The sequence below is a fragment of the Saccopteryx bilineata genome, chromosome 6 (assembly GCF_036850765.1).
Source record: "Saccopteryx bilineata isolate mSacBil1 chromosome 6, mSacBil1_pri_phased_curated, whole genome shotgun sequence".
In the NCBI taxonomy this organism is placed as follows: Eukaryota; Metazoa; Chordata; class Mammalia; order Chiroptera; family Emballonuridae; genus Saccopteryx; species Saccopteryx bilineata.
The window spans coordinates 184,172,340-184,185,480 of record NC_089495.1 but is presented as its reverse complement, the minus strand read 5'-3'; the positions used below and the strand labels follow the sequence as shown (position 1 = coordinate 184,185,480).

Here is a 13,141-nt window from a genome sequence, read left to right as displayed (position 1 = left end):
GAAAATCAAGATACAGAACAGAGTGGGTAGTCTGCTTCCCCTTTGTGTTAAAAAATGGTGGGGGTAAGCCTGACCTGTGGTGGTGCAGTGGATAAAGCATCAACCTGGAATGTTGAGGTCACTGGTTTGAACCCTGGCTTCCCTGGTCAAGGCACATACAGGAGTTGATACTTCCTGCTCCTCCCCCTTCTCTCTCTTTTTCTCTCTCTCTCTAAAATGAATAAATAAAATCTTTAAAAAATAAATGTTTAAAAATGATAAGGGTAAGATAAAAATAAATGTGCATATTTGCTTATATTCACATAAAGATACTCTGAAAGAACAAAAACTAATAAAGGTTACCTATTGGAAGTTTATGAGAACCAAGGAGAGTTTTTATGATTTTTTAAAACTTTTTTTACTGACCTGTGGTGGCACAGTGGATAATGCGTCAACCTTGAAACGCTGAGGTTGCCGGTTCAAAACCCTGGACTTGCCTGGTCAAGGCACATATGGGAGTTGAAGCTTCCTGCTCCTACCCCCTTGTCTCTCTCTCTCTCTCTCTCTTCCCTCTCTATAATGAATAAATTTTTAAAAAATCTTTAAAACTGTTTCTAGATTTTATTTATTCATTTTTAGAGATACAGGAGAGAGACAGAGAGAGAGAAAGGGGAAGAGCAGGAAGCATCAACTCCCACATGTGCCTTGACCAGGCAAGCCCAGGGTTTCAAACCGGCAACCTCAGTGTTACAGATTGATGCTTTATCTACTGCGCCAACACAGGTCAGGCCTTTATGGTTTTTTAAATGATGTGTTTTATCTATTCAAAATATTAAATAACAAAAAAATTTAAATACATTTTTACATGACTTCTTGCCCTCTAGGCTTGTGAAATGGGGTGATACAAATCTTGTTTTAATTATTTTTTTATTTATTCATTTTTTAGAGAAGAGAGAGAGAGAGAGAGAAGGGGGTGGAGGAGCAGGAAGCATCAACTCCCATATGTGCCTTGACCAGGCAAGCCCAGGGTTTTGAACCGGCGACCTCAACATTCCAGGTCGATGCTTTATCCACTGCGCCACCACAAGTCAGGCCATTTTTATTTTTATTTTATTATTTTAAGAGCTTGATTTTTTTTTTTATTCTTCTTTTAAATTTTTAAGAGCTTGAGTAAACAGAATTTGGCTCCACATAATCCTTGGTTCATGACACTTTTTCCCTAGTAGTCCATAAACAGCCCACTTATGAATACCTGTAAACGTACCACCTGCCCCACAAGCTAAAACATTACAAATAATTTATATCTACTCATGTGATATAAATCTTTACTTTCTCTTAGAAGTAATGACTATCCTAGGTTTTATCCTTCATAGCTTTTTCTTCCTTGTAGCCAGTTTCTAAAATGACTTCCAGCCTGGCCGGTTGGCTCAGGGGTAGAGTGTCGGCCTGGTGTGCAGGAGTCCCAGGTTTGATTCCCAGCCAGGGCACACAGGAGAAGCGCCCATCTGCTTCTCCACCCCTTCCCTTCTCCTTACTCTCTGTCTCTCTCTTCCCCTCCCGCAACCAAGGCTCCATTGGAGCAAAGTTGGCCCGGGCACTGAGGATGGCTCCATGGCCTCTGCCTCAGGCGCTAGAATGGCTCTGGTTGCAACAGAGTGATGCCCCAGATGGGCAGAGCATTGCCCCCTGGTGGGCATGCCAGGTGGATCCCAGTCGGGCGCATGTGGGAATCTGTCTGACTGCCTCCCCATTTCCAACTTCAGAAAAATACAAAAAAATAAAAATAAAAATAAATAGAATGGGATGGATGTGATGGATGGCACGCCCGTAATTGCATTAGCTAGGACTATAGTATAACTTCCATCTTGCTAGCAGACTCTAACTCTAAAATACACATTCTGAGACCCTGGCCAATGCTGCAGATTCAATCTACTATCAGGGCACTTAAGAGAAACAATCAATGAGTGCACAACTAAATAGAGCATCTAAGTGAACAAGCGAGTTCCTTGTTAGATGGCAAGGAAATGAGGGCAGCCACCAGTCAACAACCAGCTAGAAATTAAAACCCTCAGTTGAACAGGCCACAAGAAACAACTCAGCAAACAACCGCATGAACCTGGACATGAGTCCCACCCCAGTCACTCCTTCACATGAGACTCAGCTCCGGCCAACACTTTGATTGCAGCCTTGTGAGAACCCCTGAAAAGGAGCACCCAGCTAAGCCATACCTGGACTCTTGAGCCATAGAAGATATGTTCATGTTGCTTTAAGCCGTTAAGTTTGTGCTAATTTGTGACACAGTAATAGATAACAAATAAAAATCCTTTTCAGTTCTTTTGCTATTACAAAACATGTTGCTATGAACATCACTATACATGTGTACCAGTACACAGAACACAGAGCTCAAATTTCTCCTGGGTATATGCTGAGTGTATGCCTCAGAACAGAACTAGGGGAGGGGGACTCAGGGTTTCCAAATGTTCACTATTACTGATCAGAGTTAGGGTTATACCATGACCATGGTGTCTTGATCAGGATTGGGAGTTAAGCTTGTCTTCAGTTCAGAGAACTTGGGATCAGTCTGTAAGGGTTGAGAGTCATACAGAGGACATATTTAGGGGTCAGTCAGTCCATGGGCAGTGTTGAGAGCAAATATCTGGCTACATTTGGAGAGAATCTAAAGTCTGAGTTTGGACAGAGTTGGAAGATAGTATAAGGGTGGGTTTGGGGGTCAGTCCAGTAAGGGCAGAGTTAGAAATCAGACCCTCCTAGTATAGAAGACCTAAAGCTCTGTGATATCAACCTACTAAGCAATGGCGATCCAGGGCCCAGCTGCCCTCAATGTAAGACCCACTCTGGGCCCCAAAGACTCTTTCACTCAAGGGATGGAGGGGGCAGCACAAAGGAGGCAGGACCTCACTGTCCATAGGATCCAGCAGAGAGAGAGAGAGCAGGAATAGGAAAGAGCACACCTTTAATGGGGGCAGCTCACCCCCGTATACCCCAAATAGTCTCAACAACGCCTCATGGGAGGGGAGGGCAACTGGTATAGGCACTCCTCATGTCTTCTCGCCACACCTAGCTGAGCCACTCCTCACCCCTTCCTCTCCAGTGGCTGTGCTCCTCCGGCCTCCTGATGGGTCCCATGTAAGTACGGAAGAGTGGCAAGGAACTCCCTAAGCTGCCGGGGGTAGCTTTCCCTATAGCCCAGGGCGCAAAGAACTAGCCTGGATGGAGATATCACGGTCCTCACAGCTGGGTAACGACCCAGTTCTAGGGATGTGGACCAAATCAGTGGACCGCCCCCCAAGGCCCAACACAGGGAGCTCCAAGGTGGAGTCCCAGGTGTTGGACACTGTTTTGGGGTGCACACCAAGTCTTTGCACATGGCTCCTGAGTTCTGGAAAGCAGTCCATTCTCCTGACCCGAATGAAATGGAAGGATGTGGCTCAGTCTCTGGCTCCACTAAGGGTTCCTATCCCGCAACCCCACATTCATCCTCACCCCAAGGGAGGGGCTTCCTATGCCCCAGGAGGCTCTTCCAAGCCACTGACCCCGCCCGCCCCTTTGTCTGTGTCTGTCTGTGGGTGACTCAGTAGGTGGGGTGTGGAGTCAGGGCTCTGGCGGACACTGGGCATCCCTGAGTGGCCAGAGCCGCGCTCACCGCTGCGTATGTTCTGCCTGCTGGAGCCGCCGGGAGAGGTCGTCGATGCGTATGTTCTTGAGCTGGAGGAGGTGCTCCAAGCGCCTCACCTTCATCTGGAGGACCTGCCTCGGGGTGCAGAAGTCAAGTCCAGGGACCTGCTACGCTCTGTCCCTGCCTCTGGGGCCCCAAATCCCTCACCTTCCCAGTGCTCTCACCTGCACAGTTTCCTGTGAGGCTAACAACTCCTGCTCCTTTTCAGCGATCTGGAGGACAAAACTTGGGTCTCCATGCAGCACCTGGTTATACCCTCGAGGCCTGGAGGCTGGCAGCCGTGTCCCCCTGGGTGGGAATCAGGTTAGAGGAGGCCTGGACCTTAAGCTCCACCTTCACCCTTCCGGTGCTCCTCAGCAAGGCCTCCCCCCACCCGGGCCTGCCTTCCCTACCTTCCCAGCCCTGGGCAGGGAGCTGCCTTACCTGAGCTGCCCCCCTCCCTGGGGGTCCAGGGCACCTTCTCCTCGAGCCTTCTGTGAGAAACCTAAGAAGAGGTTAGTGGTGGATTAACTCTTCTGGAGTCCTGTTTTCTTGTCTTCCCCTCCGCCCTCCTCCCATAAGAAGGAAAGATAGGAGAACAACTCCTCCTGGGAGAGGGGGAAAAAAAAAGCCACTTTACCCACATCCATGTAGCCAGTGCCATCCTGGAGGGCCAGCTCCTGAAAGAACCGCAAGGTTTACCATGAGCTTACGCTCGCCCATCCCTAAGGAGCCCAGGTCCCTTCCTCTGTCCCTCAGGCCAGGCTCCCTTTAACCAGGCACCCTTCTTCCACACTTTTGCTAAGGGGGGAGCTTTCCCCAGCCTGGGGAGCGCCCCTAGACCAGTGGGGGAAGCCTGAGTTGGGTGGCACCTGTAAGGAGCCGGAGCCCTGCTTCCTCTGCTTCTGCCGCTCGTCCAGGCGCTGCCTCAGCGGAATGAGCACCAACTCCACCACGCCAGGGACGCACTGCGCAATCTTGCACATCACGTCTTCTGGTACTGAGAAGTTCAGCTTGTTCAGCACCTTCCTGGGAGGCAGACACAGGGAAGGCAGACTGGGTCCTCAGGAAATGGACGGGATGGGGGGAGAAAAATGTGGGTGCAGCAGTTGCTGTACTAAGTGTGCAGCCCGGAGGGAGTGGAAGGGCATCATACCTGAGCCCCATCCTTGGGTGTCCTAAGTTACCTTGTCGCCTCCCCAATAGAAGAGTTTCTTGATTATGTTACCAGACAATTCTGTCTGCATTGTCCCTCCCCACCCTGCTCTTCCTGGGAGCCCAGGATCGGGGCTGAAGATCCTGCTAGTGCACTCAGATATTCTTCTACCTGTTCAGGTGACGCCAGTTGCTGAGCTTCTGCTGGAGAGAGTTGGCAGGGACATAATTGTGCATCTCCACCATCTTGGGGAAGTAAAACTTGATGACTTCTGCGACCAGGACTGAGAGAGTGGGAGTGGGAGCAGACGTGGAAGATAGGGGGATAGGAAAGGGAGAAGAGGAAGGGGGAAGAAATGGGTGGGATGGGAGAATGGGGGGGGGCAAGTGGAGACATGGAGATGTGGAAAGGGAAAAAATGATAGGGAGTGGGGAGTGGTAGAGTTTAGGGGAGGAGGAGCCAAAGAAGTGAGATCAGTGATCAGCTGGAGACTAAGCCTCCAGCATACCCTAGAGGGACTGAATCCCTTACCCATTAACTCAGGGCATTTGAAAACAGCGGCCTCTAGTGCTTTAATAGAGAATTAATTTCATAGGAGTCTTTCAGGATCCTGGGGCCCCACCCTAGGCATTCATATGGATACACACATATACTCCAACATCAAAGTCCCAGGAGAAAGTCATAGACTTACACAGACACCTGTGATAAGATCCCTCTACAGATATGCACATAGGACAGAATTTGTAGACACGCAGGATACATATATGCCCAGGCACACATACAGCACACACACACAGACACAAAGAGATAGACAAACACATGTACACAAACACATACTTCCATCACTGAAGTTCCAAGGGACAGTAACCAACATAGACACAGAAGCACAAAGAGTCACACACATTAAAATCCCAGGAGAGAGCAAGAAAAAAAAATAAGAGAAAAAAAAATCCCAGGAGACAGTCTCAGACACACAGATATCTACACAATCTACAAAGTGACAGATATGCACACAAGATCCCCCTACATACACACAGGATAGAATGTGTCAATATACATATTAACACACACAGGCTCAGACTCCCAAAAGACATAGAATACAGCAATGTGCATGCACACACATAGAGATGCAAAAAGACAATACACAGATACACATCTTAGTCATTAAGTCCCAGGAGAGACACTGACACACTGCTACAATTGAAGTCCTAGAGGCAGTGACACTCCCCCCCCCAAAAAAAACTATACACACCCCACATGCACACAAGCATAAAGACATGTACACAAAACCCCTTTACACACGTTCATACAGGACAGAACATGTGGACACACACCTCCGTCACTGAAGTCCCGGGAGAGATTTCGCTTGGGCCGGGACAGAGGGATGTTGTCTACCCACAGGTACAGCTGATGCAGCGCCTCCTCGTCCACGCTGTCGGCCATTGGCGCCCTCGGCAGAGGCAGGCCGTTCCGGCCGTGAACCGTCCAGCCCCAAACTCACGACCGCTCAAGTGCCTCCTCTCTCGCGGCTGCGGGCGCCCAGATCCGATTCTGCCTCTGTAACCCGAAGACTCCCGTACCAGGAGGGAGCGGCCATATTGTTTTCTGAAACCATGACAACCGTTCCTGACTTCGGGAAGCAGACGCTCCTGGGAGTTGTAGTTTTCCCTGGTTACTGTCACTCAGGCCTCAGATTCGAAAAGGCGACTGACTATAGGTGGCCTTGTCTTCCCCGCCTCCCAAGAAAAAATCATTTTTGCCCACGTCACCGCTAACCAACCACTGGTTCACCGCGGGTTCTGCCAAAGCCAACCAGGCCTCCAGAACCCCTGCACCAGCATTCCTAGGGCTGAGATGCCCCTTCTGTTTCCTTTAGCAAGCAGCCCCAAGTGAAGGCAGCATCTGCTGCTTCCCATATGGACTGGGCCATAATGCCTCCTTGCTCAAAGCTATGGACTTATATATAGGTCCATTCACTGCATCCCCCTTCCCAGCAGTGTCCTGATGGAGCATTTAATATGTAGCCCAGACTCCCAGAGAGAACACCAGAATTTAAGGCCAGTGCCTGGGGCAGGTCATTTAACTCCTTAACCCTATTACCTTCTTTCTGAAATGCAGTTAGTTCTCATCTATTTGTCCCAATAGGGTAATGGGGAGGAGAATAGGAAGAGTATTTACAAAAGACCTGTATTTGTTTGGAGACTGCTGGAACAGGAGTTGGTTATAGGTGTAAGAGCTCCAAAAACTCCTATAGACACTTCCACATCACATATCTTGCTCCAAAAAGCTATTCGTCCATGGGTTAGAAATTTATTTCAGTAACCAGTTCCATTTCAAAAGGACTACCTTTAGGATTAGGAAGATGGGTCCTTTCTTTATTGCTTCTTAGGAAGAACAGCAATAAAGGGCCACTTGTAGGTCATCATGGGGAGAACAGTGGCTTCCACACTAGTGGTATAGCTTTGGGCACATTACTGGATCTCCCTGTGCCTATTTTCCCGTGGTTTTACCTAACTCATCGGGGCTTTGTGAGCATCTAAAGTGCTTAGCACAGTGCCTGACATGTGGCAAGATGTATAAACATCAGTTGGTGTTATCAATAATGAGATGATCTCAGTTGCAAGAGATGTTCTTGTAAGCAGGAGACAAATGGAAAGGACTTGCCTTGTTATTTGAGGTGAACTTTGATTGGCCAGAGGAACCTGGGGAGAGGGCTACTGCTCCCACTTACTTACTCCAGAGCAGGCCAGGAGGTGGGGGTGAGGGCATGGTGGACTTACTCCAGAGCAGGCCAGGAGGTGGGGGTGAGGGCATGGTGGACTTACTCCAGAGCAGGCCAGGAGGTGGGGGTGAGGGCATGGTGGACTTACTCCAGAGCAGGCCAGGAGGTGGGGGTGAGGGCATGGTGGTAAGAGGAATCCCTACTTTTTTGCTGTCACTTAGTTTCAAGCCCTGTGTGCCAGGAGTCACGGAGTTTCAAGCCCTGAGTGCCAGGAGTGAGGAAGGCCAAGGGTGGACTGATGATCCCATCTTTTGTTTTAAAGTCATACATAGAGAACTTGCATTTCTAGAAGGGACCACACCCAAGGCAAGCAAAAAAGAAAAGATTACCTGAATACCCACCCTCCTTTAACATTCCAGGGTGGAGAGAGGAACTGCAAGGTGGGGGGGGGAACTACAGGACTACAGGGGTTATGAGCCAGCCCTAGTCAAGGTGGGAAAACCGGTTTGGGGCCCAGACCGCCCTGCTCAAGATCAGGCCCTCCCTCAGCTGGAACCGCTGGAGCCTGAAGGCCTCACTGCTGGAGGGCTAGGAACACAGGGCTGGCCCAGAAAGGAGAAAGCGGATAGGATCAGCCAGGGGCTTGTCTTCACCTTTGGACTGGGGGGGGGGGGGGGGGGGCTGCAGGGCACCACACAGGGAGTTGCTAATTCACCTTCAGCCTCTTGGGGGTGCAATCTCTCCCCAGCAATACCATTTCTTCCACCTCTGTTCCCAAGAATAGCCACTAGGCTGCCCTGTATGCCCCTCCAAACTCCAACCTGGAGCACAACAGCTGTTCTAATACCCCTTTCTTTCTGCCCTCTGGCCCTACTCCTGCAAGAACCTTCTTTAATGAGCCTTGATAGGCCTACTTCCCAGGTAATTTACTTTAGCCCAAGACTGTTGGCTCCCTCCTTCCTGTCCCAACCAACTGATCCCAAGCTTCTAACCCCAAAGCAGTGCAAGCTCCAGCTTCCTCAAACCCATGCGCAGGCAGGTGCACTGAAGACCCCTACCTCGCCAAGTCTAGATAGCATTTAGATATAGAGGTGGCCTCTCACCCTCGTCAGGGCCTAGGCTGTGGCCACTTTCGCAACATCTGCTGTCATGTCCCACCAGAGCAAGGCCAAAGGAAACCAGAAAAGGACATGTCCCCAAGACAGACGCAAGCCCAGACCATGAAGGATGCACTTTTGGCTGTTAAAACGTTCACACCCACAAAAGGGGGGTGGACGGATTTATTGAATTCAAACTGGGAAAGGAGCAGCTGGATGGCTGGACTCTGGGCCCAGCCCCAGGCCCCCTGCCCAGGATAGGACCCTGCCAGCGAGGGAGGAGAGGCATGGGGCCTGCAGCTGCCCACAAGGGAAACGCCCATTTTCACTCCCCTGGAGGGCCTCTTGGGAGCCTTCAATCTGGAAAGAAAACCAAGGGCCGAAAGTAACATGGGCTGGGCCAGAGAAAGGGATTGGGGAGGTGGGAAAGCAGGCAGAGGCAGGCTCAGAAGCCTGGGGTGAGTTAGACTGTGCTTCTCGAGGCGGTCTGGGGGCAGGAGTGGGGGCTGCCAGCCTTGTGGGGGCCTAGGCTGGACCTTCCTCTGAAGCCCTTCCCAGAATGGCTTTGGGGTCCCCCCCACCAAAGACCTGGTGTGGACGGCAGAGGGGAGAGGCACTCTCTGGCCGGGAGCTTCCAGGGCCCATCCCTGGCGGCTGCTGTGGCCTAGTCCACTGATGGCATGGTGTGGTAGCACCAGACAGCTCCCCAACTGGTCCCCCAAGCTCAGGGGCAAATGGGGAGGAAACAGGACTCTGAGAAAGAGGCAGTAAGCAGGCAGTGAGGCTGACCCCAGCCCTGGGCCCTACCAAGTTGATGGGGCTTGTTCACAGGGCCTGGAAATCATCACTAAAGGATCTGGGGCTCCCATTCTGGCTCTATCCACAGCAGCTGCCCAGAGTCCTTTGCCCTGGGCTGACGCTGCCACATCTCGGTCGAGGGCATGGCTAGGCCCAATGGCTCAGCTTTGATATCCAAGACCCCAAACTCCTGCCTGCCTGGCGTGATTCTTCCTGGTCACATGGACCAGATCATGTTCCAAGTGGAGGATGTGGCTCTGCACACGATCATCAATGGGGAAGGAGGTCAAGTACCTCTTTACCATAGCAAAGTAAGCCATGGCCTCCCCGAAGCTGGGCACAGGCACCTCATCACCATCCTCATCATCATCATCTTCATCGTCATCATCATTGTCATCATCGTCCTCTTCTTCCTCACTGTCCGACTCAGAGTCCTCCTCACCTTCCAGGAAATGGAGGGTAGGGCACTGGGCCTCCTCCTGGGCACCATAGCCTCCAAAGCTGCCACCAGCCTCCATTACCCCCTGGGCCCAGTCCTCTGCTTCCAAGCCCTCAGAGGAGCTCTCTTCCTCCTCTTCCTCCTCTTCATCACTGTCATCAACATCACCCTCTTCTACCTCCTCTTCCTCCTCCAACTCCTCTCCTTCCCCCCCTTCCTCCTCTTCCTCTCCTTCTTCCTCCTCCTCTGCCTCCTCCTCCTCCCCTTCACCTTCCTCTTCCTCTTCCTCCTCCTCTTCTTCTTCCTCCTCCTCCTCCTCCTCTTCCTCACCCTCACTTTTGAGGGCAGTGGTGATGGTAGCATTTGGCCCACCCCCGAAGCCAGCCTCACGAAAGCAGGCAGCTATGTCCGAAGGCTCCACTGCTTGCCAGGCTGCAGCCACGAAGTGCAGAGCCTCCATGAGGCCGAGCTGCAGGCCTGACCGATCTTGGCCTTCTAGTGCAGCCATGGCCTTGAGCAGCATGGCTTGGCGGTAGTGGCCCTTCACCTGCTGGACCACTCCCCGCTCCAGCGGCTGTACGGTGCCCGATGGGAAGAAGGCCAGCTGCACATGCCGCAGGCCCGAGGTATCCAGGGACTGGGCAGCCAGGCGGCCGGCAAGTAGCAGGACTCGGCGAGACTCTGCAGCCATGCGGGTGTCTAGGGCCTTCAGGTACTTGGCCAGGGCCTGAGTGGTGACACCACCCTTAGAGTTGGCAGTGTAGTCGCAGGGCAGGCCAGCTTGGCCTGCACGGGGCTTGGCTGACTTGCCGGCCACCAACGGGGGCAGCTTCTCGCTGCCGTCTGCGTTGGCGCACAGCAACACACTCAGGCGCTGGGTGGCCCTGCGCGCACGTCCATCACTGCCGCACAACCCCGCGGCCTGATCCGGCAGAAGAAAGTCGTACCACAGGCTGGTCTCAGTGGCGCTGAACACGTCCTGGGAGGCGTAGCCCTCGACCACCGACGGCGGCTGTTCCTCCAGAGCGTGCCAGCCCGTCGTGCCCCCGCCGCTGCCCTCCGAGGGCACCGCAGGTGGGCTGGCGGGCGCTGCTGGGGCCCGGGAAGCAGTGCTACGCGAGCGGGCTCGAGCCACGCCACTGCCGGACACTACTCCGTGCCGCCGGCGGAAGCGGTCCAGCCAGCCATTGGAGGCAGTGAAGTCGTCCATGCCCAACTCCTCGGCTATCCGCAGAGCCTTCTCCTTGAGAATGATGCCCTTCACTGGCAAGCCAGCGGCGCGGATCTGTTGGAACCAGGCGATGAGCAGCCCCTCGAGCTTGTCGTAGGGGGATAGCTTGTTGGTCTTGCGGCAGGTGGAGGCCACACCGTACTTGCGCTCCGACGCCAGGATGGCGCGCTTGTTCTTCAGGATGGTGCTCAGCGTGGACGGTGGGATGTTGAAACGCCGCGCGATCTCGCCCTTGCGCAGGTCCGGGTTCTCCTCCACCTCCTGGATGATTCGCGACTTCTCCCGGAACGTCAGCTGCCGCCGCTTGGGGCCCATCCTGGCGCGCCCCCCGCCCCGGGGCCCGGCGCCACCGCCGCCGCCCCGGGGCGGAGGGCCCGGGCCCGCGGCGGGGGGCACCTGGCGGCCTCTCCCACGCGCCCCGCCCGAGACAAAGCGGCTCTCGGGGCAGCGGGCGGGGCGGCGACCGGTCGGGCCGGGGACACCTTCGGGGGCGCCGGCGGGCGCGGCGCCGAGCAGCAGGCAGCAGGCGGCGAGCGCGGACGAGGGCGGGTGGCGCGGGCACCGATGGCAGGAAGTGCCGCGGCGCGGGGAGCTAGAAGCGCGGCGAGCGGGGCGGGGCGGGCGGAGCGGGATCTCGCGGGAAGCGCGTGGACGCCCGGCACCGCCTCCCCGCCCTCCGCGCCCACCCCTCCCCGCCGCCCCGGACCGACCGCGGTGGGGCGCTGCGGCCTGCTGGACCGTCCAGTGCTCCGGGTTCCGCTGACCCCGGGGCGAAGGCACGGTGCCCGGCCACGGAGTCGGGTAGGCAGCGAATTGCTGCTTGTAAAGAATAACAACTATGTTTTGTGTTTTATTAAGGTGAAAATTACCCATGCTTTTTGCAGAAACTTAAAAGCATAGGAAACTAGAAATCACCTTTCATCCCAACACCTGGAGAGATACGCAAGTAACATTTTGATACATTTCCTTCCAGTCTTTTCTCTAGGCGCATGCATTTAAAAAATTATTGCATAAAACTGGTATCAGATTGTAGAGACTGTCTATCTGGCATCTCCTGCTCTTTTACCTGGCATCAGGTGATGAGAATTTTACCATATTGGCCAACATTCTTTTTAATGGTTGTATATTGGTCCAGTTATGAATAAACTAATCTCTGTAGCCTATTGCCACACATTTAGGGTATTTTTATAAGCAACACCAGTTTTAAATCTATTTGTTGGTACTCCCACAATTTGTAGATAAACACTGATAACATCTTAGTGTGTCACACGCACATAGTCCTAAATATGTGTTTGTACCAGCAGAAATAATGTCATGTATATAACAAATAGGCATGCATACACATGAGTCCCTGAAATCTCTTCTTTCTGCACCACATAAAAATAAAATTCTTAAAACGTTGACTGTATTACAGTGTTTAAAAAAATCTCTTAGAGTAACATGAGAAATAGGCAGAGAGGAATGCCGTGGTCCCAGGAGGAGAGCTGAGTGAGTACCTGGAGCTAGATGATGCTTCAAGTCAGTGGGTGTAGACAAAGAAGAAAAGAGAACCAAGGACCCTGCCCTGAACTTTCTAAGGTAAAGGGCTCAAGAAAGAACTAGTGCCTGACCTGTGGTGGTGCAGTGGATAAAGCATCAACCTGGAACACTGAGGTAGCTGGTTCAAGACCCTGGGCTTGCCTGGTCAAGGCACATATGGGAGTTGATGCTGCCTGCTCTTCTTCTTCTTCTTCTTTCTTCTTCTTCTTCTTCTTCTTCTTCTTCTTCTTCTTCTTCTTCTTCTTCTTCTTCTTCTTTTCTTCTTCTTCTTCTTCTTCTTCTTCTTCTTCTTTTCTTCTTCTTCTTCTTCTTTTCTTCTTCTTCTTCTTCTTCTTCTTCCTTCTTTTCTTCTTCTTCTTTTCTTCTTCTCCTTCTCCTTCTCCTTCTTCTTCTTCTCTTTCTTCTTCTTCCTTCCTCTTCGTCGTCGTCCTCCTCCTCCTCTTCTTCTTCTTCTTCTTCCTCTCTCTCTCCTCTCTAAAATGAATAAATAAAATCTTAAAAAAA

The 13,141-nt window shown here is 52.4% G+C and overlaps 2 protein-coding genes across 3 annotated transcripts; both read right to left on the bottom strand.

Annotated features, from left to right (window-relative positions):
- Positions 1–213: 213 nt before the first annotated feature.
- SPEF1 (sperm flagellar 1) lies at positions 214–6,491 on the bottom strand. Of its 2 annotated transcripts, XM_066236772.1 has the most exons (8): positions 6,146–6,491; positions 4,983–5,094; positions 4,528–4,684; positions 4,296–4,335; positions 4,100–4,160; positions 3,841–3,964; positions 3,644–3,747; positions 214–2,560 (listed from the first exon to the last, which is right to left on the bottom strand). In XM_066236772.1, the coding sequence occupies exons 1-8, from the start codon at positions 6,252–6,254 to the stop codon at positions 2,536–2,538; spliced, it is 732 nt and encodes a 243-aa protein (XP_066092869.1). In that variant the 5' UTR covers positions 6,255–6,491; the 3' UTR covers positions 214–2,535. The 2 variants fall into 2 exon arrangements, with proteins under 2 accessions (XP_066092869.1, XP_066092871.1); XM_066236774.1 differs by having other exon boundaries at positions 214–3,747.
- A 2,275-nt stretch (positions 6,492–8,766) lies between these two features.
- On the bottom strand, positions 8,767–11,690 carry CENPB (centromere protein B). The gene has a single exon (XM_066235606.1). It carries the CDS (start codon positions 11,411–11,413, stop codon positions 9,590–9,592), a length of 1,824 nt encoding a protein of 607 aa, XP_066091703.1. The 5' UTR covers positions 11,414–11,690; the 3' UTR covers positions 8,767–9,589.
- Positions 11,691–13,141: the final 1,451 nt, after the last annotated feature.

Coding starts and splice junctions, on each gene's coding strand:
- SPEF1 (XM_066236772.1), bottom strand. CDS start 6,254: ATGGCCGACAGCGTGGACGAGGAGGCGCTGCATCAGCTGTACCTGTGG. Junction 4,336..4,527: donor AGGGCTCCGGCTCCTTACAG/GTGCCACCCAAC, acceptor CGGTTCTTTCAG/GAGCTGGCCCTCCAGGATGG. Junction 4,161..4,295: donor CACTGGCTACATGGATGTGG/GTAAAGTGGCTT, acceptor ACCTCTTCTTAG/GTTTCTCACAGAAGGCTCGA.
- CENPB (XM_066235606.1), bottom strand. CDS start 11,413: ATGGGCCCCAAGCGGCGGCAGCTGACGTTCCGGGAGAAGTCGCGAATC.